Genomic DNA, 27,198 nt, shown 5'->3' with positions numbered 1-27,198 from the left:
TTTTATATTTTGTTGTATACCTTTTTTACTAAGTCTTTTATTATATATCTCTGACAAAATGTGCATATAAATTGAAATTTATTTCTTACAATCATAAGACTCTGTTAAATGGTTCTTCTTCACTAGTTTATTGTAAGACAATTGGTTAAAATAACAAACATGGCAATATTTAGACATTAAGAAGTAAACTTTTATTGAAAATGCTTCTCTTAATGAGATGAAAAGGGCTGATTTACATTTCCCATTGGCTTCTTTTTTTCTTTTTTTGGTGATGCTGGGGATTGAACCCAGGACCTTATACATGTGAGGCAAGCAGTCTACTAACTGAGCTATATCCCCAGCCCCCCATAGACCTTAATTTGGCAGCTCCAGGAAGAGTACCCTGTTAGGCTCAGGGTGAGCAAGTGACTTACTTATATACATCTGGAAACTGATTCCCTTAAAACTGCCCATATGCACTGGTTGTGGTGATGCACACCTGTAATCCCAGTGGCTCGGGAGGTTGAGGCAGGAGGATGGCAAGTTCAAAGCCATCCTCAACAAAAGCGAGGTGCTAAGCAACTCAGTGAGACCCTGTTTCTAAATAAAATACAAAATAGGGCTGGGGATGAGGCTCAGTGGTTGAGTGCCCCTGAGTTCAATCCCTGTACCCAAAACAACAGCAACAACAACAAAAAAAAACTGCCCACACACCCCTGGGAAAGTTTGCATGTACTGCCAGAGGCGTGCAAACTATGAGTCATTAAAGAAAGACCTAACTTCCTTTCTCACTCTTCAATACAGGGGTCCCATAAACAAAGGAACTTGGGTCTGAACACCATTGTGATTCTGCTAGATGCATTTTCAAGGCAGAGTCCTACACCTTTTTGCATGACATGTAGGAAAGATAGAAACTCAGATTACTTCCAGACTTCTGCAAATTGAGGGATGTGAGAAGGGCATCTGAATATTCAAAAACATAATCAATGGTAAAGAAGTGGCCTAGATTCAGAAACAAGAAAACATGGTTTTTATTTTTCTATTTCAGGGAAGCGCCATCCTTGTCTACTGATGAGTCCCAGTCATATACCACCAGGTGGCAGCAGAGAGCACAGTCTGCTGACCTGGCCCCAGAAATCCCAGGTCCCAGGGATGAAAGAGAAGGTGGAAGGTAGGGGCAGCAAGAGAACTGGGTGAGGTAGGAGTGTGTACTTATGCTGTCAAATAAAAAGAGGGAAAATATGGGGACTAAATAGGGATACCAAGAGGTGACAAAACATTGATGATTCCTTCTGAAATCAGAAGAAGTTGAGGGAATGAGGAGTTAGGCAAAATTGGGGAAATTTTAAGGGGAAACAAAAGGGTACAGAAGGGCTTGGGAGTACTCTGCCTGGATGCCCAAGTCACCTGGGGATCCCTGTTATCTGTACTCTTCCCGGGGAGGGTCAAGGTCTGGCTCATCCCGAGGGCCATGGTCTACCTCAGGGGCAGGTGGCCATGGGTTTTCTGGGGGCTGGGGTCCTGCTGGCCAGGGGTCATCAGGCCGGGGAGGTTGAGGAGGATCAGTGCTGGGTGGCTCAGGGGGCCAGACACTAGTTTCAGGCAGGTCTCTCCAGGGACGGGTAGGGCTTGGAGGTGTAGGGTCCTCAAAGAGAGGGGGTGCCCCTGGCCAGGGGTCACCAGGTATCGGAGGGCCCCGAGGCAATGCTGGGGAGCTCTCCTCCTCTCTGCCCTCTGTGGGTGGGGTAGAAGGTTGGTCCTTGCTGCCTGAGATTCCTGTAGAAGAGGAAGGAGAAAGGTAAGGGGTGAAGAGGAGCAGTTACCCCCCAACCCCAGCTACAGACCAGGAGACAGAACCTCTTTGGGATGGACAGTCTGAGCTGTCCAGCTAAACCTCAAAGTAATTTTCAAAGCACTCTCCATACATTTATCACAGTCTTAAAATGACATGAAAATTGATTTTGAGCCATTCATTTGCCCAATGTTAAGGGCCTGACACCTCCCCCAAATAATCTTCATTCTATGCCCACACCTGGCTAGCATGTGCCCCATTGTACCCCAAAGTGGTCTACACTTTGGCCACATGTGGCATCCACATCCCACCTCCACAATGATCCCACCATTCCTAATACATTCCTTCCTCAGCCAACATATCTGAACTCTGAAACAGCCACATGGTCCCACCCGAAAGAGCAAAACATTGATCCTGAACCAAAATGCTCTGAACTATACCCTTCATATAAATTTTCAGAATCCCTTCCACCTTTGTGTGCCTGATTCACCCCTTTCCTTTTTAGTGGTTATTTTCACTAAGGGTTGGTCATCTTGGCCATCCCCATTACCCCTGATATTCCTGGCCTGCTCCCAGCTCACCTCCAGTAAACAGGCAAAGGACCAGGATCCCCAGTAGCTTCCAGTTGATCATAATGGCTGTCTACTGGCCCCCAAAAGTGGGGTGCTCTGAGTCTGGGTGTCTGGGAATCCCAAGAGGCTTTATAGGGGAAGATGGAGAGGAGGAGGCCAGTCTATAGGGAGGGGCTGTCCCAGTGACACAGGAATCCCTTCAGAATCAAACTGGTCAAACCCGTTGGGAAGGCCCTGGCTAACATGAAGCCTGACTATGGCGTCTCTCATTTTAGTCCCCTAGCCCAAGACCTAATCACTGGCTCTCACTATCATTGACCCAGATGATCACTCCACCCTTGTTTTTACACCTGCTCTATCCACACTCTGCAGAAATCTATACCCACCTGTCATCTTCATAATCACAGGGACCTCCACCCTTTCATCCCTGGTAGCTATCAGAAGCCAAAGAATGGGAGCAAGCCCTGCTTGGGGAAGCACCATAATTATAAGGCTGTGAAGCAGGACGCTTGAGCTGATGTGGGGGGAGCCTTTGAAACCTGGGATGCAGCTGAATCAGTGTCCACTAACATGCCTGCCTCAGCCCCCTTACCCCTCATTTTAAGGGCTTCCTTCCTCAGGACCAGGCATGCTGCTTTCTGGCATGTGCCTGCTTAAATGGGACCTCCCAGTGACAGCCAAAGAATTCCATCTGGGAGGCATCTGGGGTGACAATGAAGAGGAAAGACACACAAGGATATCCTGCTTCCCTTTCCCCACCCAGAACTGGTGGCATTAGTCTCCAGACAGAGGTTCAGGAAGAAGCTGCCCCTCCTGTAATTCTGGCCTCTTCCTCCTTCCTCAGGAACTCTTTGCTCCAGCTTTTTCTGTCCCCATTTTCAGGTCTCAGTTCAAAAATGCATCTTCTTACAACATGCTAATTGAGCTGGGCATGGGGGCACATGCCTGTACTTCCAACTACTCTAAAGGCTGAGGTAGGAGAATTGCAAGTTGAAGGTAACTTCAACAACTTAGAGAAACCCTGTCTCAAAAATATAAAAAGGGCTGGGGGAGCTGAGGGTATAGCTCAGTGGCAGAGCACTTGCCTAGCATGTGGGAGGCACTAGGTTCGATCCTTAGCACCACATTAAAATAAACAAAGGCATTCTGTCCAATTACAAATTTTTTTTTAAAATAACTAAAATAAAAAGGACTGGGGATGTGGCTCAATATTAGAGTTCTCTCTGGGGATTCAATCCCCAGTACTACAAAAAAAAAAAAAAAAAAAAAAGTAAATTGAAACTGAAGCCCCTAGAGCTTTCTATTGACTTTGAATAAATTTTAAATTACTTGCCAATATTGGCCTCTTCCCCAACATCCTCTGTCTGGGTCCCCTTAATCTCTCCTGGCCTCAGCACAAAGTTCCTTGCCTTTCCTGGCCCCTCACCTAAAGCTGCCCCTCCCAGAGCCCCCTTCTATCATATATCTGTGTCTTACTTTCTCTTCCTAGCTCTCCTTTGAAGCACTCATTTATTCTGAGGTCCTTATCTATTTGGCTCTCCCATTAGAACATAGGCACCTGGGTGCAAAGGCCTTGCCTGGATCTAAGATTCTTGTTGAATGAATGAATGTTCATCTTTCTCTCTCCTGGCATTTATCACATTCCAGAGGAAAAGAGTTTTAAAATAAAAAGTGAGAATAAAAGAAAACAGGAGCTTCTCAAAAGCTTCTAAAACAGGATAGAAAAGATGTTTGGAAAGAGGTACCACTTTTCACACCCTCAGGAAGAATTCCCCAAGATAACACTTCCAGACAGTGGTTCAAGTGGAGTCATCTTTATTTAGTGCAGGAGAATTTAGACTTAGAGGAAGTTGGTGTCTGTGAGGCTGGAAGGGGAAGTAGACTGGGCTGGCCCCCACCCATTCTCCAGGATCTTTCTGGGGATTCAGCCCTTGGGCAGGCTTCACCTCCAGCTCTCAGCTGTAGCTGCTCAGATGTGGACTGCAGCAGAATTCTGGTTGTCTCCTTGACAAATAACTTCCTCCTTGGAAATGGCCTCACTCAGGCCCTGTAGACTATCAAGCAGGACAGAGAGGGACTCTGGGAAAAAAAGACACCCAAGTATAGACTCTGGTACTGGATATGATGGTATGAGGGACAAGTTTCTTGGGTCAAAGGTGGGTGTGGATGGAAGAGGCCAAGGCATACACACACAAAAGGGTCCGGAGTAGATGCCAGGAGTGCCCCCATTTGTCGCTTTATGATTAGTTCATTACCTTTTGTGGGCCCCCTAGAGGACAGAGCTGCTGCCGGTGGTATTGAGGATCCGGGAGGCCTGGGGCTGGACTCCACAGATTTCTCCTTATCCAGTATGGAGGGAAGAACTGCCAACAGTCGCTGCTGCTTGTAATGGGAGAGGAGACCCGCCTGCTGCAAGGTGGCCTGGGAAGGAGAGGGTTAAACGCCACCTAGCCCGGGGAAAGCCTTCCCTCCTTTTTCCACTCCTTTACCTATCAACCAGTAAACCATGGGCCCTGGTCTCTTCAGTCTCCTACCAGCATGATGTTCTTGTCCCTCTCCAAGTCTTGCACTCGCCGGGTCAGCCGCTGCCCCTCCTCCTTCCGGGCTTCATCCTGCAGGCGCCTGAGCTCCTGGTTCCGCTCCTTTTCTCTAGTGGCTTTACGTTGGATCTGGCGCAGAGACACCTCTGTGGAGAAGCCAGGGTGGAGAGGGAGGGTGTGGGTTATCCTAGAGGTGGCCAGGCACCATGAAAACAAAACTGGAATGCCAGGGCAGGTGCCCATATGGGAAGTTACTCTACTCTGTGGATCCCAGTGTCTCTTCCATTCAGCTGGAGAGGTGGGATGATGCTCCAGGTTCCTGTGTATCTGTGAACCCAAGTACCTCTCCCATCCCCCAATCCACCCAGGAGTTCCTTAGGGGAGAACTGAACATGGGCTAGATATTAGATTTTGTGCAATTAGTACTCATATTCTTATAGTATGATCATAGTATTGCAGTTACACAGAATTTCCTATTTGTGAGTGATTTGACTGAACAATCATGTTTGCAATCTACTTTAAATAATTTAAAAATGTATATATAAATATGTGCATGTATACACAAGAGCAAATGTGGCAAATGTTAACTGCCATCTCTAGTTAGAGAAGATACATTCAATAAAGGACTTTTTTTGTGGGGGTGGGTACTAAGGATTGAACTTACACTCTACCACTGAAATACATCTCCAGTTTGGGCGTGCGTGTGTGGTGTTTGGTACAGGAGGCTGAACCCAAAGGCCCTCTACCACTGAGCCACCACCCTAGCCCTTATTTTATTTTGAGAAAAGGTTTTAGTAAACTGAGGCTGGCCTGGAATTTGCAATCCTCCTGCCTCAGCCTCTCAAGTCACTGGAATTACAGATATGTACCCCCATGCCAGGTACCCAAGTACTTTTTTATTTTGAGACAGGGTCTCCCGAGTTGCTGGGATTAGAGGATACACCACTGCACTCAGTGTGTGCTATTTCTTGACATGACACTAAACTTCATAGTATGTCCACAGGTAATGTGCCATTCCTATCCCTTCATTTGTGGCATGCCTCAACAACAAGTTTTAGTGGGGAATAATAACTTTCTGTCTCAACAATTCCTTCTTCCTAGAAGGCCTACATCTATCCTGGCACATCTCACCAGCCTTGGCCTGCTCCTTCCGAGCCTCGTTCAGTCTCCTCTCTGTGTCTGAGAGCTGTTCCCGAAGTCGAGTCTCCACCTCAGCCACCTTCTCTTGCAAAGCTGGGATGAAGGTGCAATGAGTGTCAGAAGGAACCACCCCAGACCACAAAGGGGTGCACACTTCCCCTCCCCCACACCTTGCCCATAGATCTTCTGCTGCTGAGTCAGCTCCTTTCGGAGACTGGCAGCCTCTTCAGTGCTCTCCTGCTGGCCCTGGCGAGCTGCTTCCAACTGTAGTCCTAGGCTGGCCAGAGACTCCTGGGTTTGCTGTAGTTCCTGCTCCAGCTGCTGGGCCACCTTGCTCAGCTGCTGCCGCTCTGCTTCCCCTTAGAAGAATATGCTCACTCAGACCTCTTCTTGTGCATGTGCTCTAGATGTCAAGTCTTCCCTCTTCTTCATCAACATCCCCCATCTATTTATCCATCCATCTACATGTACCTTGCTCCCGGGCCCGGCCCACTTCCTGCTGGATGACATGGGCACTCAGCTGCAGTTCTGAATCCAGGCGATTCCGTTCTTCCCGCAGCTGCTCCAACTCAAGGTTTAAATCAGGTGGGGGTGGAGGTGGGGGAGGGGGTGGAGGTGGAGGGCAGCTAAGACAGAAGAGAAACAGAGTCAGCTGTTGGCTAAGGAATTTAGAGCCCCTATCCCTCCTCAGTCCTCATTGTTTGGGATTCCAGCAGCCAACACCCTAAAGCTCCACCCCCGCATAACACCCCCTCCACCTTAAAGTGCCCAGACTTTACCTCTCCAGGCGCAGCTGGGCCAGAATCAGTTTTCGAGCCATCAGGCCTGGGAAGAGGCAAAGGAGATGAGTACACAGAGGAAAAAAGGACAGACAGGGGAGTAAGGGAGAAAGAAATGCTGGGGCTGGCAAGAAGAAACCAGGAGGATGGATGTGGGATCAGAAAGAGCTGGGCCAGGAAGATGATGGACAAAGCAAGCAGGACGCACTCACAGTTTCTCTACCCACCCTGAATGGTGTGGACCTTGCGGACAGCATAGCTAAGTCGGTTGCTGAGGCTGGGAAGCCGGGCTATAGCCTGTTCCACCTTAGTCAGAGTGTTCTGGAAGCAGATCTGAGAGCTGGAGAAGGTACAGGTCACTAACCCTCCACCCTCACCTCAACCCCCAAAGACCTGCAGGGTCTTGTACAGACAACACTGTTATACAAGTGAGAAAAGCAGAGAAGGGGAAAATGAGAGCGGAAAAGAGAAGCTGAAGCCACTGGGAAGGGTAAGACCTTAGTGCCCAGCCACTGTGCCCCATAATGGAACCACCACGTAAATCATATCTAAATTCCTTAGCCAATAGAAGCAGAGAAACTGAATGCTTAAGGCCTTTAGCAACTGTCAGATAAAATAATCCAACTGCTAATAAAACATAAATATTCACCAAGTCATTCCTGGTAGCAAATGCTACCAATAAGCTACTTCTACAGCACTTTTTTTTTTTTTTTTTGGTACTGGAGAAGGGACCCAGGAGTGCTTTACCACTGAGCTACCTCCCAGACCTTTTTCTTTTTTTATTTTCAGACAAAGTCTTGCTAAATTGCTTAGGACCTCATAAATTGCTGAGGCTAGAGTTGAACCTGTGATTCTTCTGCCTCAGCCTCCTGAGTTGCTGGGATTTCAGGAGGGTGCCACTGCATTCAACTCCTCAGTACTTTTAAATTTTTATTTATTTATTTACTTTTTAAGTTATAGATGGACACAATACTTTTATTTATTTTTATGTGATGCCAGGGATTGAACCCAGTGCCTCATGCAGGCTAAGGCAAATGTTCTACTGCTGAGCCTGGCCCAACTTTTTTAAAATTTTATTTTGAGACAGAGCTAAGTTACCTAGACTGCCCTCAAACTTGTGATCTTCCTGCCTCAACCTCCCAATTGTTGGGATTATAGGCGTGTGCTGCTGTGCCCATCCTGATCAGTGTTTTTAATTACACCCTTGTAAAAAAAATAAAAATGACAACATTCACGAAGTCCTATCTCATCTTGACCTATAGCCCGTAACTCAGGAAAGTGTTCAGTAACCATTCTATAGGGGACAGCACAGCTGGTACCATGAGGGTAGATGATCTCCAGTTGAACTAGACTTTATTACCCACAGCCATTGCTCCAGAAATTTGGTTGGTTGGTACTGTATGCATCACACTCACAGTATATGAACTTGAGTGCATTTTTCTAAGGACAAGGCTCATAGTTTCCATCAGTTTTCTAATGGGCCAGTTCTCTTGGCCATAGCCCAAGAAGACATCAAATGACCATACAGATTTTCAAGTAACTACAAAGTTTATATCTCAGAATCTATTTTTTGATTACTATTATGCAACAGAGACCAGTTACCCTCAGGCACAAGCCCAAGAATGGAGATTCCCTGATACCAATGAAGGGCAAGTCCATATGCTTTATCAGGGGGCTAAACCAGAGCCACGACCAACATGGCTCAGGAAAACTGAGAAGTGAAAAGAGCCCCCAAAGAGGGACCAACACTGGAACCTTCTTAGGAGAGTATGAGTTCCCCCTAGCAGAAAAACTAATGATGACTTGACAAAGCTGGCAGCAGAGCAAAGACTACTCTTATCTGAAAACTATTTGAGAAGGTGGTTCCAAGACCTACAGTGGCTCTTATTAAAACCATTTTCTGGTAGTTTCCGGTCATCTAAAGAGTTGCTAACAAATCTGGCAACAACCCACCTGGACTGCTTTAAGCCTGGAGGGCTCTTCAGTAATAAATCATTAACAAAAATCATTTTTGTGATCTTATGAGACCAAAGTAAAAATCTGTCCTTGACATATCTCTCTTCTCCTATAAGTGGAAGATTGTTGCAATGGACTGCATCTGGACAGTGGCTCCTCAGAACTAGTCTATTTCTGTGCAAGTTTAAAACTCTGCATCTTTTTTTAGTGGGAGCTGGGGATTGAACCCAGGGTCTCACACATGGTAGGCAAGCATTCTACCACTGAGCCACACTTTGTATAGACTACCTACTTCAGTTATTACACAGATGAGGACTAAGGAGAGGCTGTTACCATTGCAAAGCAATTCCTTAGAGGGCTCATTAAAGATTATGTAACAATTATCAGGGGTTAAAAAACCAAGAATTTGGTAAGAAACATAACCCTGCAATTTATTTAGGACCCTGATATACATTTTAGATGGACATCCAGTAAGCAAGTAGGAGACAGATTTAAACAAAATATTTTCTAACCAGCTAATAAGCACAATGGCACATGCCTGTAATCCCAGGGACTTGGGAGGATTATAAAAAACGAGACCAGCCTGGGCAACTTAGTGAAATCTTATCTCAAAATTAAAAAAAAAAAAAAAAAAAGTGCTGGGATATAGCTCAGTGATAGAATGCCTCTGAGTTCAATTTCTAATACTGCAAGTTAACATACTAATAAAAATTATTTCAACCAAACAGGGCTTGCCAGGCATATGTGAGGCCCTGGGTTTGATCCCCAGTACTGCAAAAGAAAAAAAAAGGAAGAAGTAGATCATATATTTCCATACCCATCCCTGAACTATTATAAAGGTGGAGATCCTCCCAGCTGCTCAAGCAGGTACTACACTAAACTACAGAAGGCAGCAGTGCCTCACCTCCCACCCAACATAAAGTGGAAGTTCACAACAGAGCCTGTAGTACCTGCCAAATGCTGAAATGTGGCAACACCCCAAGAGAAATCAACACAGAAGATTTCAGAGGGCTAAAGGCCTTCAGCCCTGTATCTTCCAGCTGCCAGATTTTTAGACTCTCTCACATGATGCTTTTCAATTCCAAAGGTGCCCCCAAAGCTGGGGAAGCAGCTGAAGAAGCAGAAATGCTCCTCCACCTGCCCCTCCATCCCAGATACCTGCCGACAGCACCAGCCACAAGCTTCAGCTGCTCCTCAGCTGAGGCTGCCTGCTGCTGACACCGCCGCCTGGCCTCCTGAGCACGGCTCAGCTCCAGCTGCAGGGCCTAGAGAGGATGAAGTAAGGAAAGGGTCCCTTCCTGGGGCCCAGCCCACAGACTGAAGCTCTCCCTTTGTCTCTGCCTGTCTCACACACTAACCTTGGCACCCGTCCGCTCCACCTCCACCTCTGCAGTTTTGTCCTGCAGGGCGCGCTGCAGGATGGCCTGCTCCTGGCTCTGGGCTGTCACTTTTTCCTGGAGCTCAGCCATCTGGGGGAGAAGAAGGCAGGGCAGTCTAGAGTCAAAGCTGTGGGGGCCACTGGGGACAAAGGGATAGGGGGCAGAAGTCTTTGAAGGAATGCCATATAGAGAAACAAGTGGCTAGGGTTTTCCTAAGAATAGAGTTCAAGTCCAGTAGACCTTCCAGAAGCATGTTTCATGTACTCTCGTTCTTTGAAGAATACCCCCTGATCCATCTACAAACACCCACCATCTCTGACCATGAGACCAACTCAAAGATGCTGTCATCTTGTCAGAGAAGCCATCCCTGACCAAACTACCTAAAGCAGACCCACTATGGTCTCTTTGTTACATCATCTTTAAAATGTTTCTTTTCAGCACATATGCTTGCTTGACTTTACCTGGCTGTTTACTTGTTGAATCTCAATTCTAGAACACAAACTCTCTGAGATCAGAGTTGTCTTGTCTGCTTTATTCAGGTTGCATGTGGTAACCACTCAATAAATACCTGTTGAATAATTTCCATCCCTGTGCAAGGAGCTGGGAGGAATGCAGGGAGAAACAGCCACTGACCTGTCCCTTCAGCTGCTTCACACAGTCTCTGTGCTCCAGCTCCTGGGCTTTAAGCTGTACCATGAGTGCAAACACCTTCTCCCGCCAACGGTTTAGTAGAGACTGGCACTTCTTAGTGAACTCAGGTTCCAGTAAATCTGAAGGTTGAACCTGAAGATGGGGAACAAGTGTGGGCTCCTGGGGCAACAGAGGAAGGAGGTACCATCTTTGGCTTTTCTCTGTTCTGCCTAAGCAACAGAGGCCATGGGCTGCCCCAGGAGGGCCCTACCTTCCTGAGCAGCTCCTCCTCCTGCAGGGTGAGCATGTGCATAAGGCTCTGCACACGCACCTGCATCAGTTCCACGGTCGCATGCAGGCCATCTCGGTCCTCCTCCAAGTTCTGTGTGGGAGGAAGAGTAGAGTGTCTTAGGGCTCCATGCCTGCTCCAGGGAACCAGCCAGTTTGGGCCCTGCAACATTACTGCCTACCCTTTTAGGTACTATACTCTCCTCCAAGGGTGACCACATCCCCTACCCTGATTCCTGGTGTCTCCCTCCAGACCCACACCCTGTATTCTCCCACCTGCACAGTGTCCAGAAGCTCCTGTCGCTCTGTTTCCCATGCCTGGCTAGGGGTCTCGAGAGGGCCTTGTTCCCCTACATATTTCCTCAGATTCTCAACCAAGGTCACTTGAGCTGTCAAATCTTCTTGTGTCTTGCTAGGATTAGCAAGGGTGGAAACAAGGCAGTCATTAAGGGAGCACTGTGAAGAATCCCATATCATCAACCTCTGGGCCCCGTCAACTGTCCCTGTCAATTTACCTGAGCTCCTTCCGCAGCAGCTCAGCCTCCTTTTGGGCCACAGTCAGCTCCTTAACTTCCATTGCCCTCCTGGTTTCCAGACTATTCAGAGACTTCTCCAAGCCCTCAGCCTTGTTGGTCAAACTAAAAAGAGCCTCCTGGTGAGCCTGTGTCAAGGAGGATAGCTGTGGACAGAAGAGTGGGCTCAGCTCAACCTTATATCAGGGTATTCCAAACTATTCCTGTGTTGGCCTTGTCTCTCCACTCCCACTGTCTGTGACCTCAAAGAAAGACAGATCACTTAAGTTATCAGTTTCATCCATGAGGACAGAAACTCACAGGCAATTTAGTTATCAAGTCCCCTATCTCAGGGATGGCAAAGAGAAGTATTGGGTTTCCTGACAGAATTACCTCCCCTTTTCCATTCCTCTATAGGGGCCACACCCACCTTCCTCACAGTTCCCCACCACACTGGAATCAAGGTACCTACTTCCTTCTGGTGAGAGGCCACCTGAGTCCTGAGAAACAAACAATCTGAATAAGATCAAAACACCTAGATTCTCTGTCTTTCCAAGCTGCTTGCTTCACTCCTTTGCCAAAGACCTCATGGCTTAACTGCTCTTGGGGATCTCTTCTAATAATGACTCTTTGCTAGGAAGTTCCTACTCAGCTACCCTGTTATGAGTCTGAACCCATCCTGCCCGGACATTCACCTGCTCTTGGTGCAGCCTCTGAACTTCCTCCAGCTCCTGCTGGCTCTCCTCTTCTAGTTTCTTGCGTACAATCTCAGCCCCAGTCAAGGCAGCACGCAGGCCCTCAGCCTCAGCTCGGCCAGCCTTCTCTGCCCGTGCCAAAGCCTCCAGTTCCATGGCCTGGGCCTCCAGCCTCATCTTTTGTTGCAGTGAGGTCTCCCGCAGGACCTGGACTTCATCCTCTAGCTGCCGCAACTCTTGTAGCTGCTGAAAGATCAGCTCAGCCTGCTGGCTCAGGGCATGAGACCCCTGCTGCTCTAGGGACCTTCAAAGACAGGATGGTACAGACAAAAAGGTGTCTCTTGTACTAAGAGGGAGGCCAAGGGCATAAATGGAGACAAGAAGAGGACCCCTCTGTCCTTACATGGGGAGGTGGGAGATGAAGTTGGGGCATGGGAATCACTATATTCACATCACCATTGTCATTCATTGAGGCCCTACTAAGCATAATAGGTTCACTATCTGGATTCACAGGACCTAATGGCTAGTGAGATCATGAAACATGATTTTTCTGGAGACCTACATACAGGCAGATGTATCAAACATCAAATGCACACATCATGAGGCCACAAGTTCTGAGTGAAGAGGTTAGAAAAACATGTAAGACTTCCAAATTTTGATTTAAGACTAGGAAAAATGAGGGAAGCATGGGCATAGGGGTAAATCTTCCTGGGCTTACAGTATCAATATGGCAAGTCCAATGCTAGGTATAGGCTTTTACAGAGTGTTTGGCCTACTGTATGAGGAGTCTGAGAGGGCAGAATAATAAATGAGACACTCCCAACCTTTGGAGAACACTTTACTGGTGTCATTTAAATTTAAACCAGCTCATAACATGGCTGAGACAACTCCCTCACTAAGAACCATACTTTACTTTTTTTTTTTTTTTTTTTTTTTAAGTAAAAGAGATCCTTAGGCTAGGGAAAATAAGTGAGTTGCCAAAAGTCCCCTACCTGGCAGCCATACTAGAAATAGAATCTCTGTCTCCTGATACCAGGCTAGTACTCCACCTTCATCATGCACCTTTTTCCTTGATGTAATCCTCACTCTGGATTGATAGTACATTTGGGAAACAATATATAAAACTGAAAGAGTAAGTATTCTTTCTGGGCACATTAGCACATACCTATATCCCCAGCAACTCAGGAGGGTGAGGCAGGAGGATCACAAGTTTGGGGCCAGCCTGGGCAACTAAGAGAGACGGTCTCAAAATAAAAACTAAGAACACACAGTGGCACATGCTTATAATCCCAGAAACAAGGATTGCAAGTTGGAGTCCAGCCTTGGCAACTTAGCAAGACCCTCACAACCTAGTGAGACTATCTCAATAAAAAATAAAATGGACTGGGCATATAGTTCAGTGGTAAAGTGCACCACATTCAATCCCTAATACCACAAAAAGAAAAAAGAATTTTCACAGCACATTCACAGAGAGTGCATGCCAGATCAAATGGAGTGTTCTCCAAAAAGGCTTTCTTCAACTACTTCATCAGAATGAACTCATGCACCACAGCACTGGGTCTACATATCTAGTCTGCACTTCATCTTGTTTTATCTGGTAGTTTCCAAATATTTGTAATCAACCTATTTCCTCCCTTAGAAATTTATATTCTTTATAAGTTGAAGATTTAAGGCAGGCTCTCATTTATTTTTTATCTCTATTCTTGGAGTCTAACACTCCTTATTATATGTGCATTGTAGATACCAATAATTGCCTATGTAAAAATGTATGTTATTGAACCAAGGGCCAAACAGGCAAGGAATCTACTTCAGAGAGGAAGGGTCATGAGCAAGCACAAATGAGAAAACAGAAACAATGGATCCCTACCTGCCTCTCCTCCCTGGCCCTTGCCCATTTCCAGAAACACCCTGTTCCCAAGTGGTCACTGGAGACCTCTGGATGTCTAGTCGCCTCTCTGAGACATCCTGATGGGCTGGTGGTTGCACCTGGGGAATGTCTGAGACCCACGTGGGAGCCATTCTTGAAAGAGTTGGAAGGGGCTTGGCTTGGAAGTGGGAGGGGGGAATCAGCCCAGTGAAACCTGATGAATCATAAGAGCAAAGATGGTCATTAGTTTCCCAGGAAAAGGCAACCAATGGACCCCTTGCCTGGCCCCACTGACCTGAAGGTGGCAACATCTCCTCCTTGGCTGATGGCTCTACATTCTTTCTCTGGCCATCTTTCTTTCCCTGGACAACAGGAGAAACAAGAACACTTCAATTAAATTTTCAAGCCACCTTCAAAAGCCAAAGCCCCTACAGTAACAAAGTCATAGTCCTTAAATTACAGCCAGTTTTAGCAACTCTCAGTTCCTTTTTCCTGGGTCCCAAAAAAGATAGTGGATACCCCAGGTCCATTTGCTTGTCCCAACCTGCCTCTCTATAGAACTGGGCAATAACCAAGATGTGGAGAGAATTTACTGAAATAGGCCAAGTTGAGGTTCTTAGGGCTTTATTCCTACTTTTAAGAGTCTGGGCAAGGCCTTTACCTTCTTCCTCTGGCCTGGAGGTGAGAAAGGAGGTACACAATGCAGGGGCCCTGAGCTCAATTTCCAGAGTTCTTTCAGTGATTCAGCAAGGCCTTGGGGAAGACCATCAAGGCACCACAAAGCCATGACTTCTGATTCCTTCACTATTAAAGTGCTGACCCAAGGCCTGGCCCCACAAGAATGTGGCACATACAGGGTTAGTCGACACTCCAGGACCCCTGGGAATGCAGGCAGCCTAGAGCAGGTGGCAGAAAAGCCAGCTTCCTGATATCTCATCCAAACCTCTCTTACTCTCAGTTTCTCTCTACTATCCCCTCAGTTTCAAGTCCTGTTGCCCTTTTCTCGAGGCCCACAGCCCACAGAGTGAACTCTTCTAAGACTTTCCCTGACCCTCCCACCCGATTTCATCCACTGTTTATCTAACCTGGGATGCCTACCTACGACCCCTCTTACATCCTATCTGCTTTTCTTCCTGAAGGGATTATTGTGGTCCCTCACTTTCACCCTCATCTCCCAGATTATTATGCTTTGTTCTCTTTACTCTCTCCCAAATACCCTGGCCTCTTCATCCTGCGAGCCTCTAAAGCTGTTTTTACCACCTCATCTTTTCCTTTACCCCGGCCCCTGTGACCTTCTTCCCCTGTGAACCCCGTGAACCCATCCCAGAACCCCTTTAGCCCTTCCCACCCCCAACCGACTCTTCTCGAACGCCCCTTACCGAGCTCGAGAGCCCCCTCAGCCCTTTGGCCACACCCCCTACACCTCGCTCGGGGCCTGGCCTCCTCCCCTCAGTGTGCATGCGCAAGGCGGGTGTTTTAGCGGGTCTCCCGAGTCCAGTTTCGCTCTGGAAGGAGACTGGGGGGGGGGGTGCACGCATGCGCAGTGGCATCTAAGGCTACGCCCAATCAACTCCTGGGGCAACTCCGCGCCCTGTCGGCTCCTCCCCACTCCGGGAACCCGGGAAAACTCCTAAACTAATCAAAAAAGGCGGAAGGCGGGAGATCGGGGACCCACCCCGAAGGCCGCCCAATAGAGAGGATGAGGGCAAATGAGAGGGCCAATCAGGAAGGGCACAGGGGGCGGGCACGCTCGGCGCGAAGTCAACCCGGGAATTCCGAAGGAGGGGTCGACTCTGCCCGCGCGCAGAGGCTGCGCCCCTCCCTGCCTCAGCTTCCTGGCTGTCAAACTGCTGCGAGAGCGGGAGCGGGAGCACTGGCCTTTTTGAGAAGAAGGATATTGCCTGGAGTACAGACCATTCCGAGACTGCACTACGCGGGTAGATCTGAAACTGGACTGGTGCCGGGACGTAAAAGGCCGTTTTGCCTTGCGGAATTTCAAGGAACTTCTTCCCGTTTGATCCCATCCAGAGAAGCCGGGAAGTAAGGAGTTCGATCCTTTTTGTTGAATCATTTAGGGGCCCGTTTGCACTGTCCTTTAGAGTGACAGTGAATTCACTTGGGTTGGAGCTGAGCGAGGAATTGGCCAGAAGAGCGGGACGCGGTCGAATGGGAGGGGTGCTCTTATCTGGTGAAGCAAGTCTGACAGCAAGCTCCTCTTCTCCCGATTATACTGAGATAAGTTCGTATCGCATTTTCATGTTTATATAAAACAGGATCGCTCCCCCCGCCCCCCTCACACACACACCGTACACCTCAGTTTGCATTTTCCCAGAAGCTGCCTAACATACGATTCGTTGCCTTGCACAGATTGGAGGCTCCCCGGATGTTTGATGGCCTAAGGATCCAGCTTAACTGAGGTGTCATAGGACGTGTTCCTGTTTTTGCATTGGGCCAGCACCCTCCCGGAATTCTTTAGTTGCAAATTTGCTTTGTAATCAACTTTATATTGTATTCAGTCTACTTGAGCTCTGAATTTCCACTACTCGACCTGTGTACTCAAGGTTGAAATTACACACAACCCAACTCACTTTTCAAACTGAAAACTTAACTATTAAGCTAGAGGTGCATGTCTGAGGTGTGGGAAAGGTGATGGATTCCTGAGAAATAAGGTGGTGTGGAGGGGGCACCGCCCATGCTACCCTGCTTCCAACTACTACGCATAGGGGGTGGCAGGGGCGGTGATCTGTACACCTTCCATCCCCCCACTGGGGCTGGCTGCACCTATCGCTTGGGCTGCAGGGCCGACCTATGTGATGTGGCCCTGCGGCCCCAGCAGGAACCTGGCCTCATCTCTGGAATCCACGCAGAGCTGCATGCTGAGCGCCGGGGTGATGACTGGAGGGTTAGTGTGGAAGACCACAGCAGCCAAGGTAAGCCTGAGAGGGGTAGTTTTTCCCCAAGGCAGTTCCAGGTTGGAATAAGGGGATCTTCTGGGAACCTGTCATCTGCTTCCCCAAAACCCTATCAAGTTGGACAGTCAGTCTAGTTCTTGAATTTCCATCAGAAGCATGCACTGTCAACTGTAGAACTTAAATGCTCTGTTTAGGGCTTGGTGGATCAAGGGCACAGGTCATCATCTGGGTAGTGTCACAATGGGCAAGTTTTGGGGCCAAGCTCAGGCTTGACTGTTTTCATCTTTGCTGAGGTATCTTGTTCCTGTTAGATGAGTCATAATGATGATCTGCACATGTGTCTTTCCTTCCTACTAAAGGCAGCCACGGAAGGCTAGGGCTCAGTTGTGTTCTGCCACTGGCTCCTGGTAAAACCCTGATCAGGCCTGTCACTCCACTTCCCCAGGTCTTAGTTTCCTTTATATAACAAAGTTTGGTAAAGTTTTGGTAAAGTCAGTGCTGGGGGTGCTGTAAACATTAGACTATAGTAGCCAACATTAATTTAGTCACTAGCTAGATACTTCTAAAGCGCATTCAATGTGGATGACACTAACACCCTCAATTAACAGCTGAGGAAAATTAGGCACAAAGGTTAATAAACAGCTGATAAATGGCAGAGCCAGAATCTCAACCAGTCTGAGGCTATACTATGTAAGCATGAAAAGTTGGACCTAAGCACTTTGGGAGGAGCTTCCAGCTAAGGAGATTACAGGTGGTGTTATTTGCCAAGGGGTTTAGAATGTGAGGGAGAATTTGATTCTCTTTCCTGTGTCCCCTGAAAAAAATCAAACAGGTCCTTTTTTCTCTACTCCCGATTAGTCATTTCTGTTCTTGTCATTGTTTCATGCTCCACCATCAACAGGGACTTTGGTCAATAATGTCCGACTCCCAAGGGGCCACAGATTGGAGTTGAGTGATGGTGACCTCCTGACCTTTGGCCCTGAAAGGCCTCCTGGAACCAGCCCCTCGGAGTTCTACTTCATGTTCCAACAAGTCCGGGTCAAACCTCAGGACTTTGCTGCCATTACAATCCCACGGTCTAGGGGAGAAGCCAGGGCTGGTTTCCTGCCCATGCTGCCCTCCCAGGGGGCCCCACAGCGGCCCCTCAGCACCCTCTCCCCTGCTCCTAAGGCTACACTGATCCTCAACTCCATCGGAAGCCTCAGCAAGATCCAGCCCCAGCCTCTCACCTTCTCCCGGAGTGGGGGTGGGCCACAGAACCTGCCTGTTCCCACTCCAGCTGGGGAAGTGGGTACCACGCCTGCCCCACCCCCAAGAAATCGGAGAAAATCAGCTCACAGAGTGTTGGCAGAATTGGACGATGAAAGTGAGGCTCCTGAGAGCCCCCAACCAGTCCTCACAGAGCCCAGGAAGAAACTCCGTGTAGAGAAAACCCCACTGACACCCAGTGGGTAAGTGGCACACTCAGTGTCAGCGTACTCTCAGTATTTCACTGCCTTTTTTTAAGAGTCACCGGCTGTGGAACCCCACTGCTTAGGAGGTGAACAGATAGAATTGATCTTAGAATGGCAGGAACTGGGTTCATTCTGACAAGGATGGTAGTGCACACCTGTAATCCCAGTTACTTGGGAGGCTGAGACATGAGGATCAAATTTCAGAACAGCCTGGGCAATTTGACAAGAGCCAGTCTCAAAGAAGAATCCTGGTCCGCTTAGTGTTTTTCTAGTGTGTAGGAGGTCCTGGGCACTACCCCCAGCACAGTAAATAAAGTTGTCTACTGACATCCTGTTGTTTTGGGGTTAAATTTGGGGCCTCAGGCATGCTAGCTAGGCATGCACTCTACTATTAATCTATACCCCAATCCTAAATCTTTTTTATTCATTTATTTTTGGTGCTAGGGACTGAACCAAGGGGTACTCTTACCATCAAGCCATATCCCCAGCCCTCTATTTTGATACAGGGTTTCATTAAGTTGCCCAGGCTGACCTGGATCCTCCTGCCTCCACCTCCTGAGTAACTGGGACTACAGGTGTGCACCACTATAGCAGAAAGTCCCTTTTTACATTGAGGACTTGCACCTTTCTTCTAGTGCTTAAAGACAGGGAATTAAGTTTCCAAGGCTCACATTATCTAGTGAGTCTTTCTAGATCCACCCTATGTTATCCAGGGCCAAGGTCTAGGTTTTTCCTACAGGTTTTCAATGACCCTGGTATTTGTTGCTTCCTTTAGAAATCGACGTGGCCGTCCTCGGAAGCACCCAGTGAGCACCCCCATGACTCACCCTGTAATTGGGGATGGGGAACCTTGTGCAGCCCCTTGTTGCAGCCTGCCCCAAGAAGAGACAGTGGCCTGGGTTCAGTGTGATGGTTGTGACATCTGGTACCATGTGGCTTGTGTTGGCTGCAGCATCCAGGCTGCCAGGGAGGCAGATTTCCGATGCCCAGGGTGTTGTGTTGGGATCCAAACCTAACATCCACCACCAAGGCACTAGAGGACAGAACTGGCACCTCCTATCCAGGATTGAACACAGTAGTGTGCAAATGGATCCTAAGAAATGCTTCCCTTCTTTCCTTCCCTCCACAGGAGGGAATGACCACAAGGAGAGGTCCATTGCTATGGACACTGATTCAGGGCCTGAAGCAGGCCCTCATGGCCAAGGTGGTTTCCTGCCAAAGAAAGTGCTGCCTCTACCAGAAGTTGCCAGTGAGCTGGAAATTCCCACTGTTACAAGCTGTAAAGCCTTGTTGTCATGGACACCAGAATATATCATCCAGCACATATCATCTGCAGAAGCTATGCCTGGGAAGAAACAAGAGGGAGTTGCTAATGTCCTTGAATGGCATGGCATCTACTTAATACACTCTAGGAAAACCAAGGCCACCAGTCCTGCCCGCCCCCAACTTCCTTATACTGCTTAGTCCTCTCCCCACCATATCTCTGATCTGGCTTTTCAGAGCTTTGCTTTTATTTCCAAATAAAAACCAAGCAGCTTCATTCACTCTTTGTTGTTTGCTCTTCTTATGGCTCTGATATTGTTTTCCAACTTTGGGAAGAATAGACTTGGTAAGGTCTTGGAGAACTAATCCAGTTTCTTAAGGGAAGGAGGGAAGAGAAATACAAACCTGTTCATTGGAAAGGCTTGAATATGTGGGATAAGCTAGAGATAGGAAACAGGGGAAAAAGAGGAATGGAAATTACAGGGAAAATATCTACTTCCATTAAAATAAGACAGTTGAGATTTAATTCACAAGGATGAATTTTATAGGCTTCACCAGGAAAAAAGAAAAGCTGGTGAACCAGCTATAGCAGAAGCTGATCTGGTCCAGTGTGGATTAACCTCTTAACCCATGTACATATCATACATGTGATGATGTAAAATGGGCCTTGCACCAAGCCAAGATAGTGCTGGAGTCTACAGCCACCCTGAACACGACCGATCTGGTCTGATATTGCTGAGTGTTGCATCCTTTCTATAATTTGTATGAGAAAAGCTGTATTTTGACCTATTCTATTGCAACCTGTATGTCCAACCTGTATGTCCATCCTCTTTCTTCTGAGACTCACCAAACCCACATTTTGCCCACATTAAGGAAACCATTCCAAAGTCCCCTAATTAACTAGTGGCAGAACCAGGAATAAGAACGTATATAGCAAGTTACTTAGGAATAGTATGTAAGTGGAAGTGTGCTTGCCTAGCATGTGTGAGGCACTGGGTTCGATTCTCAGCACCACATACAAGCAAATAAATAAATAAAGGTCCATCAATAACTAATAAAAATATTTTAGAAAAAGAAAATACAAGGGGGCTGGGCACAGTAGCTCATGCCTATAATCCCAGCAGCTTAGGAGAATGAGACAGGAGGATTGGCTAGTTCAAAGCTAGCCTCAGCAAAAAAGCAAGTCGCTAAGCAACTCAGGGGGAGTTTTTAATTGGGGTGACATGCAGTGGAAGTTGTATTGGGAGACTTGATTTCTTAGTATACAGCCACTGAGGATTTCCAGAGTAGCACAGGTAAAATCAGCTCCTAATAGATAACAGGGAACATGGTAACTACATCTGTGGACATTCAATTTAAATACTCGAGGACCCCAAGGACTAGCTTAAGCTTTTAAGATCCTCTACAAAAAAACAGGGGTTCCAATTTCAACTCTCTTAGGAAGTGAGAAGTTAGTTTATTCTAGAGATTGAATCCAGGGGCACTTCACCATTAAGCCAGTACATTTTTATTTTGAGACAGGGTCTTGCTAAATTGCCGAGACTAGCCTCAAACTTGTGATCCCCCTGCCTCAGACTCCCAAGTTGCTGGAAAGACCTTGAACAGTTGAAATGGCACGTCAGTTTCAGGGTCACAGGTATGACAGCAGTTAGTATCTAACACCAGATTTCTCTAGTGCCCTTCAATAATTAAAAGAGGATAAACCAAAGACAAATTTATCTATCTACTGTGTCCCAGGCTTCTTTATTATTTAAGAACAAAGTATGAGTGATGTGGGGATTAAAATCAAGAGCATCATTGAACTTCACCTTCCCTCCAACCAGTTCCCCAACTCCTCACCCCACCCTTTGTGCTTCCAATTCCTTCCTTAGTGAATGAAGAACTTAATCCCAAAAGCCCTGGTCCGGACTCCAGGTTCTCTCCCTAGCTCCTCTTTCCTCTGCCCCCGTACCTGGGAAAGGCAGGTACCTCAGTTTGAATGCATGGGAGAGCCCAGAGTGGTGACAGAGACAGAGGGAAAGGCTTCCCCCTCAGGAAAAGGAACCGGGGAATAGAGTGTGGTGAAGTGAGGGCTTCCATAACCTGAGGTACCAAAATGGGGCCCTGGGGCCAGAGGAAAGGATACAGGTCCCCCTGAGAAAGGAGAAGCTGCAGCCTCAAAATCCTCTCGTTGGGAATAATCAATGCTTGATCGTTTGCCCTTCTGGCGCCGGTTACAGAACCACACTCGGACCACCTGGGAGTGGATGACACAGGAGAGTGACATTAGATCATAAGCTCCTGGAGTTGGGTCTGGCTTTGCTTGATCATTTTACCCAAAGCCCAAGTGGCAGGAGGAGGAGCTAGAGCTAGAGAAAAGGGAGTGGCAACTGGGGAGGCAGAGAGATGGCGTGGACAGGGATAGGTGCACTCACGTCCTTCTCAAGCCCCAGCTGTTCAGCAATGTGGCTGATCTGCTGCAGGGTGGGTTTTGGGCACTGCAGGAACATGTTCTCCAGGTTGCCTCTCACTCGGTTCTCGATACTTGTTCGCTTTCTCTTCCGGGCTTGCAGTAGGGCCTCCGCTTTGCATATCTAGGCAGGTAGGGAAGGGGTGACAAGGTCAGGCTTTGAACCTTCTGAACAACAGCACGATATTGAGGGGTCAGTGACATGAAAGCACATTGCTAAGGAGACAGTGACTGGATTGGTCTCCAGAGCTAGAGGATATGAAAAATGAGGAAATTGGAAGGGAGGGTTTAGATCACCTAACAGAATGAAAGGATTATACTCCATCCCATTGAGAAGTGCTGCCCTGGGCTGGGGAAGGAATTGTAGCTCAATGGTAGAATGCGAGGGCCAGGCTCTGGATTCAATCCCTAGCAGAGAAAGAAAGGGAGAGAGAGAGACTGCTGCCCCCACGTGGTAGAGCAAGAGCTGCAGGCCAGGGAGGGAAGCAATGGAGACTGGGCTGACTCAACAGGTCCCAGTGCATCCTTCCCACTCTCACCTCCTGAAGGTTCTCATTGTTGTCTGCTTCCTCCACCCACTTCTGCAGCAGGGGCCGCAGCTTGCACATGTTCTTGAAACTGAGCTGCAGAGCCTCAAAGCGGCAGATGGTCGTTTGGCTGAACACCTTCCCTGGGAGAGGCCAATTGAAAAAGAAGCACATTAGGCAGGGTCCCTGGTAACCTCAAGACCCAGGTGGTCCTCACAAGCTCCCAAACCAGAGTCCAGCTTCTTCCCAGAGGCAGCTCAAGACCAAGTGTCTTCTCCCTCCCTCCCCCATACCCCTGGAGAGGAGTGGGGATAGGAACTGCCCTGACACCCTGCCCACACTTTCTTGGTGGAGAAGACCTAAAATTCAGGGGAGATGCGGTCTCTGTGGATCAGAACATGCTGAGGGGGACCCACCAAAGAGAACCCCCAGGGTAAGCCCCACATCGGCCTGAGTATATCCCAGATTGATCCTCTTCTGCTTCAGCAGCTTGGCAAATTCCTCAAGTTCTTTCTGCAAAGCTTGGATATCTTGGGACTGCATAAAAAATGGCAGAGGACTTATAAGAACATAGACACACTCTAAACAAACAAACAAAAAAACCCCAAAAACCACACAGGGTTTTTGAATCTGACTGAGGCCCCAAGGAATGGTCTGTGAAGTATCTCAGCTTCCCAAGACACCCACATAACCTCTAGAAATAGCTCATTTATAAATGTCTAGTTCACCGATTTACTGCTCTTCCTCCAGAAACTGGCACATCTAATAGATATTAAACACCATGCTAGGGACGAAAAGACGGGCCTAGGCTCCATGAGAACACCTGACAGATTATGTAATGACTCCTGCCTGCTAACTCTGGCCTTAGGACGGACTCTGACTCACAAATCACTTCCCCCCACCCCCATTTGAGAATAGAGAAATAGAGGATGATATCTGTCTGAATCTAAGTTCAATACAGCCCCTCTGTTTTGTTTCCAGGGCCCCAAACTAGGACATGACATGCAGATACAAACATACTACAGTAATTAGCCAGGTACAGTGGCACATGCCTGTAATGCCAGCAACTCAGGAGGCTGGGGGCAAGAGGATCCCAAGTTCAAGGCTAAGCCTGAGCAACTTGGCAAGCTCCTGTCTCAAAATAAAAAAGGGCTAGGGATATAGCTTACTAGAGTGCCCTTGGTTCAATATCCAGTACTATAAAAATAAAAAGTCTTGGGGAATCATTATGTACAACTCTAATGCACCAATAAAAAGTGTGTAAAGATTTTTAAAAAAAACACACAAAAAAAGACCTGAGGATGTAGCTCGGCTGTAAACCAACCCCCTCCCCACACCGGATTATACACCAGTTCCCCAGCACTGCAAATAAATAAAAAAAAACATGAATAGTATTTTCTATATACTTGATTATCAATCTTAAAGTCTCATTTATGCTTAATTTTTAACTTTATCTTTTTTGTAATATATAAGCACTCTCACTGGTAAATCAACAGATTTATTGAGTACCTTCTATAAACCAGTAGTTACACAAAGTAGACAAAAAGTCTTGACTTTATAAAGTTTACATTCTAATGTGGCAAAATAAATTACTATCCTACATAGAAGTGCCAAGGAAATAAATCAAGTAGGGGTAGGGTACAGGAATGGAGTACAGCAGGATAGGAAATTATCTTTTTTTTTTTTTTTTTTGGTGATGCTGGAGATTGAATCCAGAACATTCTGAATACTGGGCAAGTGTTCTACCACTGAGCCTTATTTTAAATTGTCATCCCCCAGCCCTGGAGGATGACAATTCAAAATAAGAATTCAAAGAAAATGATATTTGATGAGTTCAGAGGAAGAAGAGCTGGACAGATCTTGCAGATGCAATAGCAACTTCGATTTACCAAGTGAAATGATCCAACTCCTCTTGGGTATTTTAAAACACTGACTCAAACTGATGGGTTGTCCAGAGACTATGAGGAAGCAAAGGCTTAACTAGGAAGGCTTTTGCTGTGGTCCCAGACATTAGTGGCTGGAACCAGAGAAGTAGGACATGTTAGACGCAGGATGAACTTCGAAGGTAAAGATAACATTGTTTCCTAAGTTGTAGGATGGGAAAGGAGCAAAAACAGCCGGTTCTGGCCATAAGCAACTGATGAGGTGGGGCGGTAGGGGCCAACAAAGAAGACAAAAAAATGCAGTTGTCACTTGATGTCTAAATGGCACGTGAGCCTTGAGGGTGGGTGAGAGGAAGGAAGGGTAGACAGAACAGAAGTTGAGGTTTAAGGACTGAGCCCTGGGGCACTCCAGTGTAGGAGCAGAGCAGAAGCAGCTAGTAAAAACCTACATAGCCTTTGCAGTCCGGGAATGCTTAAGAAAAGTATTTCAATGGTGACTGTATCAGATTCAAACAGACAAATTTTCAATCCCAGTTTCTGCTCAGCCAGTGTCTTCTTACCTTCTCCAAATCCTATTTTTGCCTCATGTAACAGCTGGGACACGTGAAATAAGCTAATAATGCCTCCCTAGGAATTTCTGTGATAGCTAATGAGATAATGATGTATAAACTGAGCACACAGCCAGGTATTTAGGAAGTGGACCCCAACTGCCAGCAACAATCACCTCCTGTAAAGAGACTGGGGCTACTCTCACATACCTGAATCCACTTACACCTACTCTGAGGGCGAAGGCTTTGTACTTGATCTCTCTAATAGCTTACACTTGTTGCTTTGGAGGACTGGAAGATGCTTAGTCCCCAGGGGGGCTGGAGGCCTTCTTCTCCCTCAGCAAACCCTGCGCACTTTACAAAAAGGCCTGTAGGGAACTTCTCCCACGATTTTCTTCTTCTTTATAACTTACGGAAGTGAGGCTGAAATTGATCAAATTAGTATTTCCAGCTCCCTACAAGGGGACACCAAGGTGTGTGTTTAATATCATGGTGACTCACAGGCAGGAGGCAGAGGTCAAAGACCTACAGGCCCTAAATTTGACTGGAGGTAAACCATACTCCACAAGTCTACACAAGGCCCAAACAGGACCTCCTATCAGAAACTAGGCACACCCTACCCTTTCAAGAACAATAACTCTGGGATAAGCACTGTTTTTACCTTCAGGCCACGCTCAACCTTAAGGCCAAGATCCTAGATTTGATAAGGATCAAGTTTTCCAAAAGGGCTAAGGGCGGGAGAGTCCAAACCTACCCCAGGCCCAAGCCGGTGCTAGCCTGGTATTGAATGAGTGAACAGACCCTGGGCAGATAAGGGCCAGAGTTGAAGAAAGGACCAGTCTTGTCCAGCTGCAGATTCTTCCTGGTAATTTCAACTTCTAATTTTCATCTTGCCTCTCAGGAGTGCCTGCAATCACCACACCCCCCTCCATGCCTAGGGTAGACAATCCTGCCTGCACCCCTCAGGTTCCAGGCCTGGGCAGCTGCAGGTGACCACTTCCCCCTCATCTCTGCCCTTGCCAGCCCATCCAGTTCCCCATGGCATCTCACTCACCTCCTCAGGGTTTTGATCCACCTTCTCCTTCTCCACTTTCACAACAGCAGGGTGAGCAATGCAGGGCTCAGGGGAAGCCCCCTCAGAGTTGCTCTCCATCCCAGCTCCCACCTCAACCTCAGGCTGAGAGGTCTCCAGGCCACCATGGGGAATCAGGCCCTTTCCAACCTGAGGTCCACAGTATGCCATCCCTCCACAGAAATCATGGGGCGGAGGGTATGAGGGAATCCCCCACACCTCCGAACCTGGCCCAACTCCTGGCCCGATTCCTGGACCACCAGGAGGGCCTGGAAAGCTTAGCCAGGTCCGATGGTCAATCCAGCCCGGCTCTGGCCCTCCTGGCCCATCACCCCCACCGCCCGGAGGGGGCGAGAAGGCAAAGTCCGAAGCCAGATGTCCGGCCATGGGTTAAAAGGGCACCCCAAACCGGGGCCCTGAAAATATAAGGGATCACCAAGGAACAGCTCAACACCTCTCTCCCTCCCCAATCCCACCCACTAGCCTTGACCTCTGGCCCCGCCCCCTGGATGGGTGGAGGAGAGAGTGGTGGGGGTGGGAGAAACTGAGGTGAAGAATGTTTGCCTTTCGGTAGAGGTGCTGTCAGTGGTAGGAGAAATCAGGGGATATCCAACTGGGCACCCCTCTAAGACCCCCCGGGGCCTTCCCCTTCAACTCCCAAGTAGCTGCCCTGCCCTCTCAGGTCCGGTACATCTCAGAGATGTCTGGGATCCCCTCTTCTGTATTCTTCATGAGCCAGGTGCTTGACCTCCTCTCCACAGACCCTCCACATTGCCCTCTCATTGGGGTTCACCCAGCCACACTCTCAGCTCGTTAAGCACTTATTGAACAGGAATGTGCCAAGCACTTTTAGGGGCCACCCTTGATTCATTAACAACCACAAACACAAACACACTGGCCAGCTGCCCTTCTCTAGCTCCCCTACCCCCATCCAGAAACCTAGTCCTTCCTCTGCGGATAC

General features: G+C 47.8%; 4 protein-coding genes across 8 annotated transcripts; 1 reads left to right on the top strand and 3 right to left on the bottom strand.

Annotated features, from left to right (window-relative positions):
* Window positions 1-1,399: 1,399 nt before the first annotated feature.
* On the bottom strand, window positions 1,400-2,404 carry Psors1c2 (psoriasis susceptibility 1 candidate 2). Its single transcript, XM_076857794.1, has 2 exons — window positions 2,353-2,404; window positions 1,400-1,755 (listed from the first exon to the last, which is right to left on the bottom strand). The coding sequence occupies exons 1-2, from the start codon at window positions 2,402-2,404 to the stop codon at window positions 1,400-1,402; spliced, it is 408 nt and encodes a 135-aa protein (XP_076713909.1).
* A 1,737-nt stretch (window positions 2,405-4,141) lies between these two features.
* On the bottom strand, window positions 4,142-15,635 carry Cchcr1 (coiled-coil alpha-helical rod protein 1). Of its 4 annotated transcripts, none has more exons than XM_076859002.1 (18): window positions 15,509-15,635; window positions 14,425-14,491; window positions 14,130-14,343; window positions 12,263-12,566; window positions 11,571-11,734; window positions 11,332-11,467; window positions 11,039-11,149; window positions 10,771-10,920; window positions 10,117-10,227; window positions 9,917-10,023; window positions 7,030-7,142; window positions 6,803-6,848; window positions 6,495-6,649; window positions 6,194-6,382; window positions 6,015-6,116; window positions 4,878-5,029; window positions 4,599-4,764; window positions 4,142-4,422 (listed from the first exon to the last, which is right to left on the bottom strand). In XM_076859002.1, the coding sequence occupies exons 1-18, from the start codon at window positions 15,587-15,589 to the stop codon at window positions 4,313-4,315; spliced, it is 2,478 nt and encodes an 825-aa protein (XP_076715117.1). In that variant the 5' UTR covers window positions 15,590-15,635; the 3' UTR covers window positions 4,142-4,312. The 4 variants fall into 4 exon arrangements, with proteins under 4 accessions (XP_076715117.1, XP_076715118.1, XP_076715119.1 ...); XM_076859003.1 differs by having other exon boundaries at window positions 4,599-4,722; XM_076859004.1 differs by lacking the exon at window positions 15,509-15,635 and adding an exon at window positions 15,489-15,497.
* Window positions 15,636-15,936: 301 nt separating this feature from the next.
* Tcf19 (transcription factor 19) lies at window positions 15,937-19,708 on the top strand. Of its 2 annotated transcripts, none has more exons than XM_076857793.1 (3): window positions 15,937-17,059; window positions 17,943-18,492; window positions 19,625-19,708. In XM_076857793.1, exons 1-3 carry the CDS (start codon window positions 16,822-16,824, stop codon window positions 19,632-19,634), a joined length of 798 nt encoding a protein of 265 aa, XP_076713908.1. In that variant the 5' UTR covers window positions 15,937-16,821; the 3' UTR covers window positions 19,635-19,708. The 2 variants fall into 2 exon arrangements, with proteins under 2 accessions (XP_076713908.1, XP_076713907.1); XM_076857792.1 differs by lacking the exon at window positions 19,625-19,708 and adding an exon at window positions 19,271-19,598.
* A 2,019-nt stretch (window positions 19,709-21,727) lies between these two features.
* On the bottom strand, window positions 21,728-26,624 carry Pou5f1 (POU class 5 homeobox 1). Its single transcript, XM_076857791.1, has 5 exons — window positions 26,220-26,624; window positions 23,151-23,271; window positions 22,747-22,877; window positions 22,173-22,331; window positions 21,728-21,994 (listed from the first exon to the last, which is right to left on the bottom strand). The coding sequence occupies exons 1-5, from the start codon at window positions 26,622-26,624 to the stop codon at window positions 21,728-21,730; spliced, it is 1,083 nt and encodes a 360-aa protein (XP_076713906.1).
* Between the last annotated feature and the right edge of the window lie 574 nt (window positions 26,625-27,198).

Source organism: Callospermophilus lateralis, chromosome 6 (genome assembly GCF_048772815.1).
Source record: "Callospermophilus lateralis isolate mCalLat2 chromosome 6, mCalLat2.hap1, whole genome shotgun sequence".
In the NCBI taxonomy this organism is placed as follows: domain Eukaryota; kingdom Metazoa; phylum Chordata; class Mammalia; order Rodentia; family Sciuridae; genus Callospermophilus; species Callospermophilus lateralis.
Note: the sequence above shows the minus strand (reverse complement) of the source record. Positions and strands in the feature narration are given on the sequence as shown.

Bases quoted from the DNA above. Each gene is read 5' to 3' on its own strand.
- Pou5f1 (XM_076857791.1), bottom strand. From the start codon at position 26,624: ATGGCCGGACATCTGGCTTCGGACTTTGCCTTCTCGCCCCCTCCGGGC. The intron at 22,878-23,150 runs GTGGGTCCCCCT...GGCCTCTCCCAG, and splicing joins TACCCTGGGGGTTCTCTTTG to GGAAGGTGTTCAGCCAAACG. The intron at 21,995-22,172 runs GTGAGTGCACCT...ATCCACTCCCAG, and splicing joins AGCTGGGGCTTGAGAAGGAC to GTGGTCCGAGTGTGGTTCTG.
- Psors1c2 (XM_076857794.1), bottom strand. From the start codon at position 2,404: ATGATCAACTGGAAGCTACTGGGGATCCTGGTCCTTTGCCTGTTTACT. The intron at 1,756-2,352 runs GTGAGCTGGGAG...CCTCTTCTACAG, and splicing joins CCTTTGCCTGTTTACTGGAG to GAATCTCAGGCAGCAAGGAC.
- Cchcr1 (XM_076859002.1), bottom strand. From the start codon at position 15,589: ATGCACACTGAGGGGAGGAGGCCAGGCCCCGAGCGAGGTGTAGGGGGT. The intron at 14,492-15,508 runs GTAAGGGGCGTT...CCTGTTGTCCAG, and splicing joins TGAGGGGGCTCTCGAGCTCG to GGAAAGAAAGATGGCCAGAG. The intron at 14,344-14,424 runs GTCAGTGGGGCC...ATGATTCATCAG, and splicing joins GGAGATGTTGCCACCTTCAG to GTTTCACTGGGCTGATTCCC.
- Tcf19 (XM_076857792.1), top strand. From the start codon at position 16,822: ATGCTACCCTGCTTCCAACTACTACGCATAGGGGGTGGCAGGGGCGGT. The intron at 17,060-17,942 runs GTAAGCCTGAGA...CACCATCAACAG, and splicing joins GGAAGACCACAGCAGCCAAG to GGACTTTGGTCAATAATGTC. The intron at 18,493-19,270 runs GTAAGTGGCACA...TGCTTCCTTTAG, and splicing joins ACCCCACTGACACCCAGTGG to AAATCGACGTGGCCGTCCTC.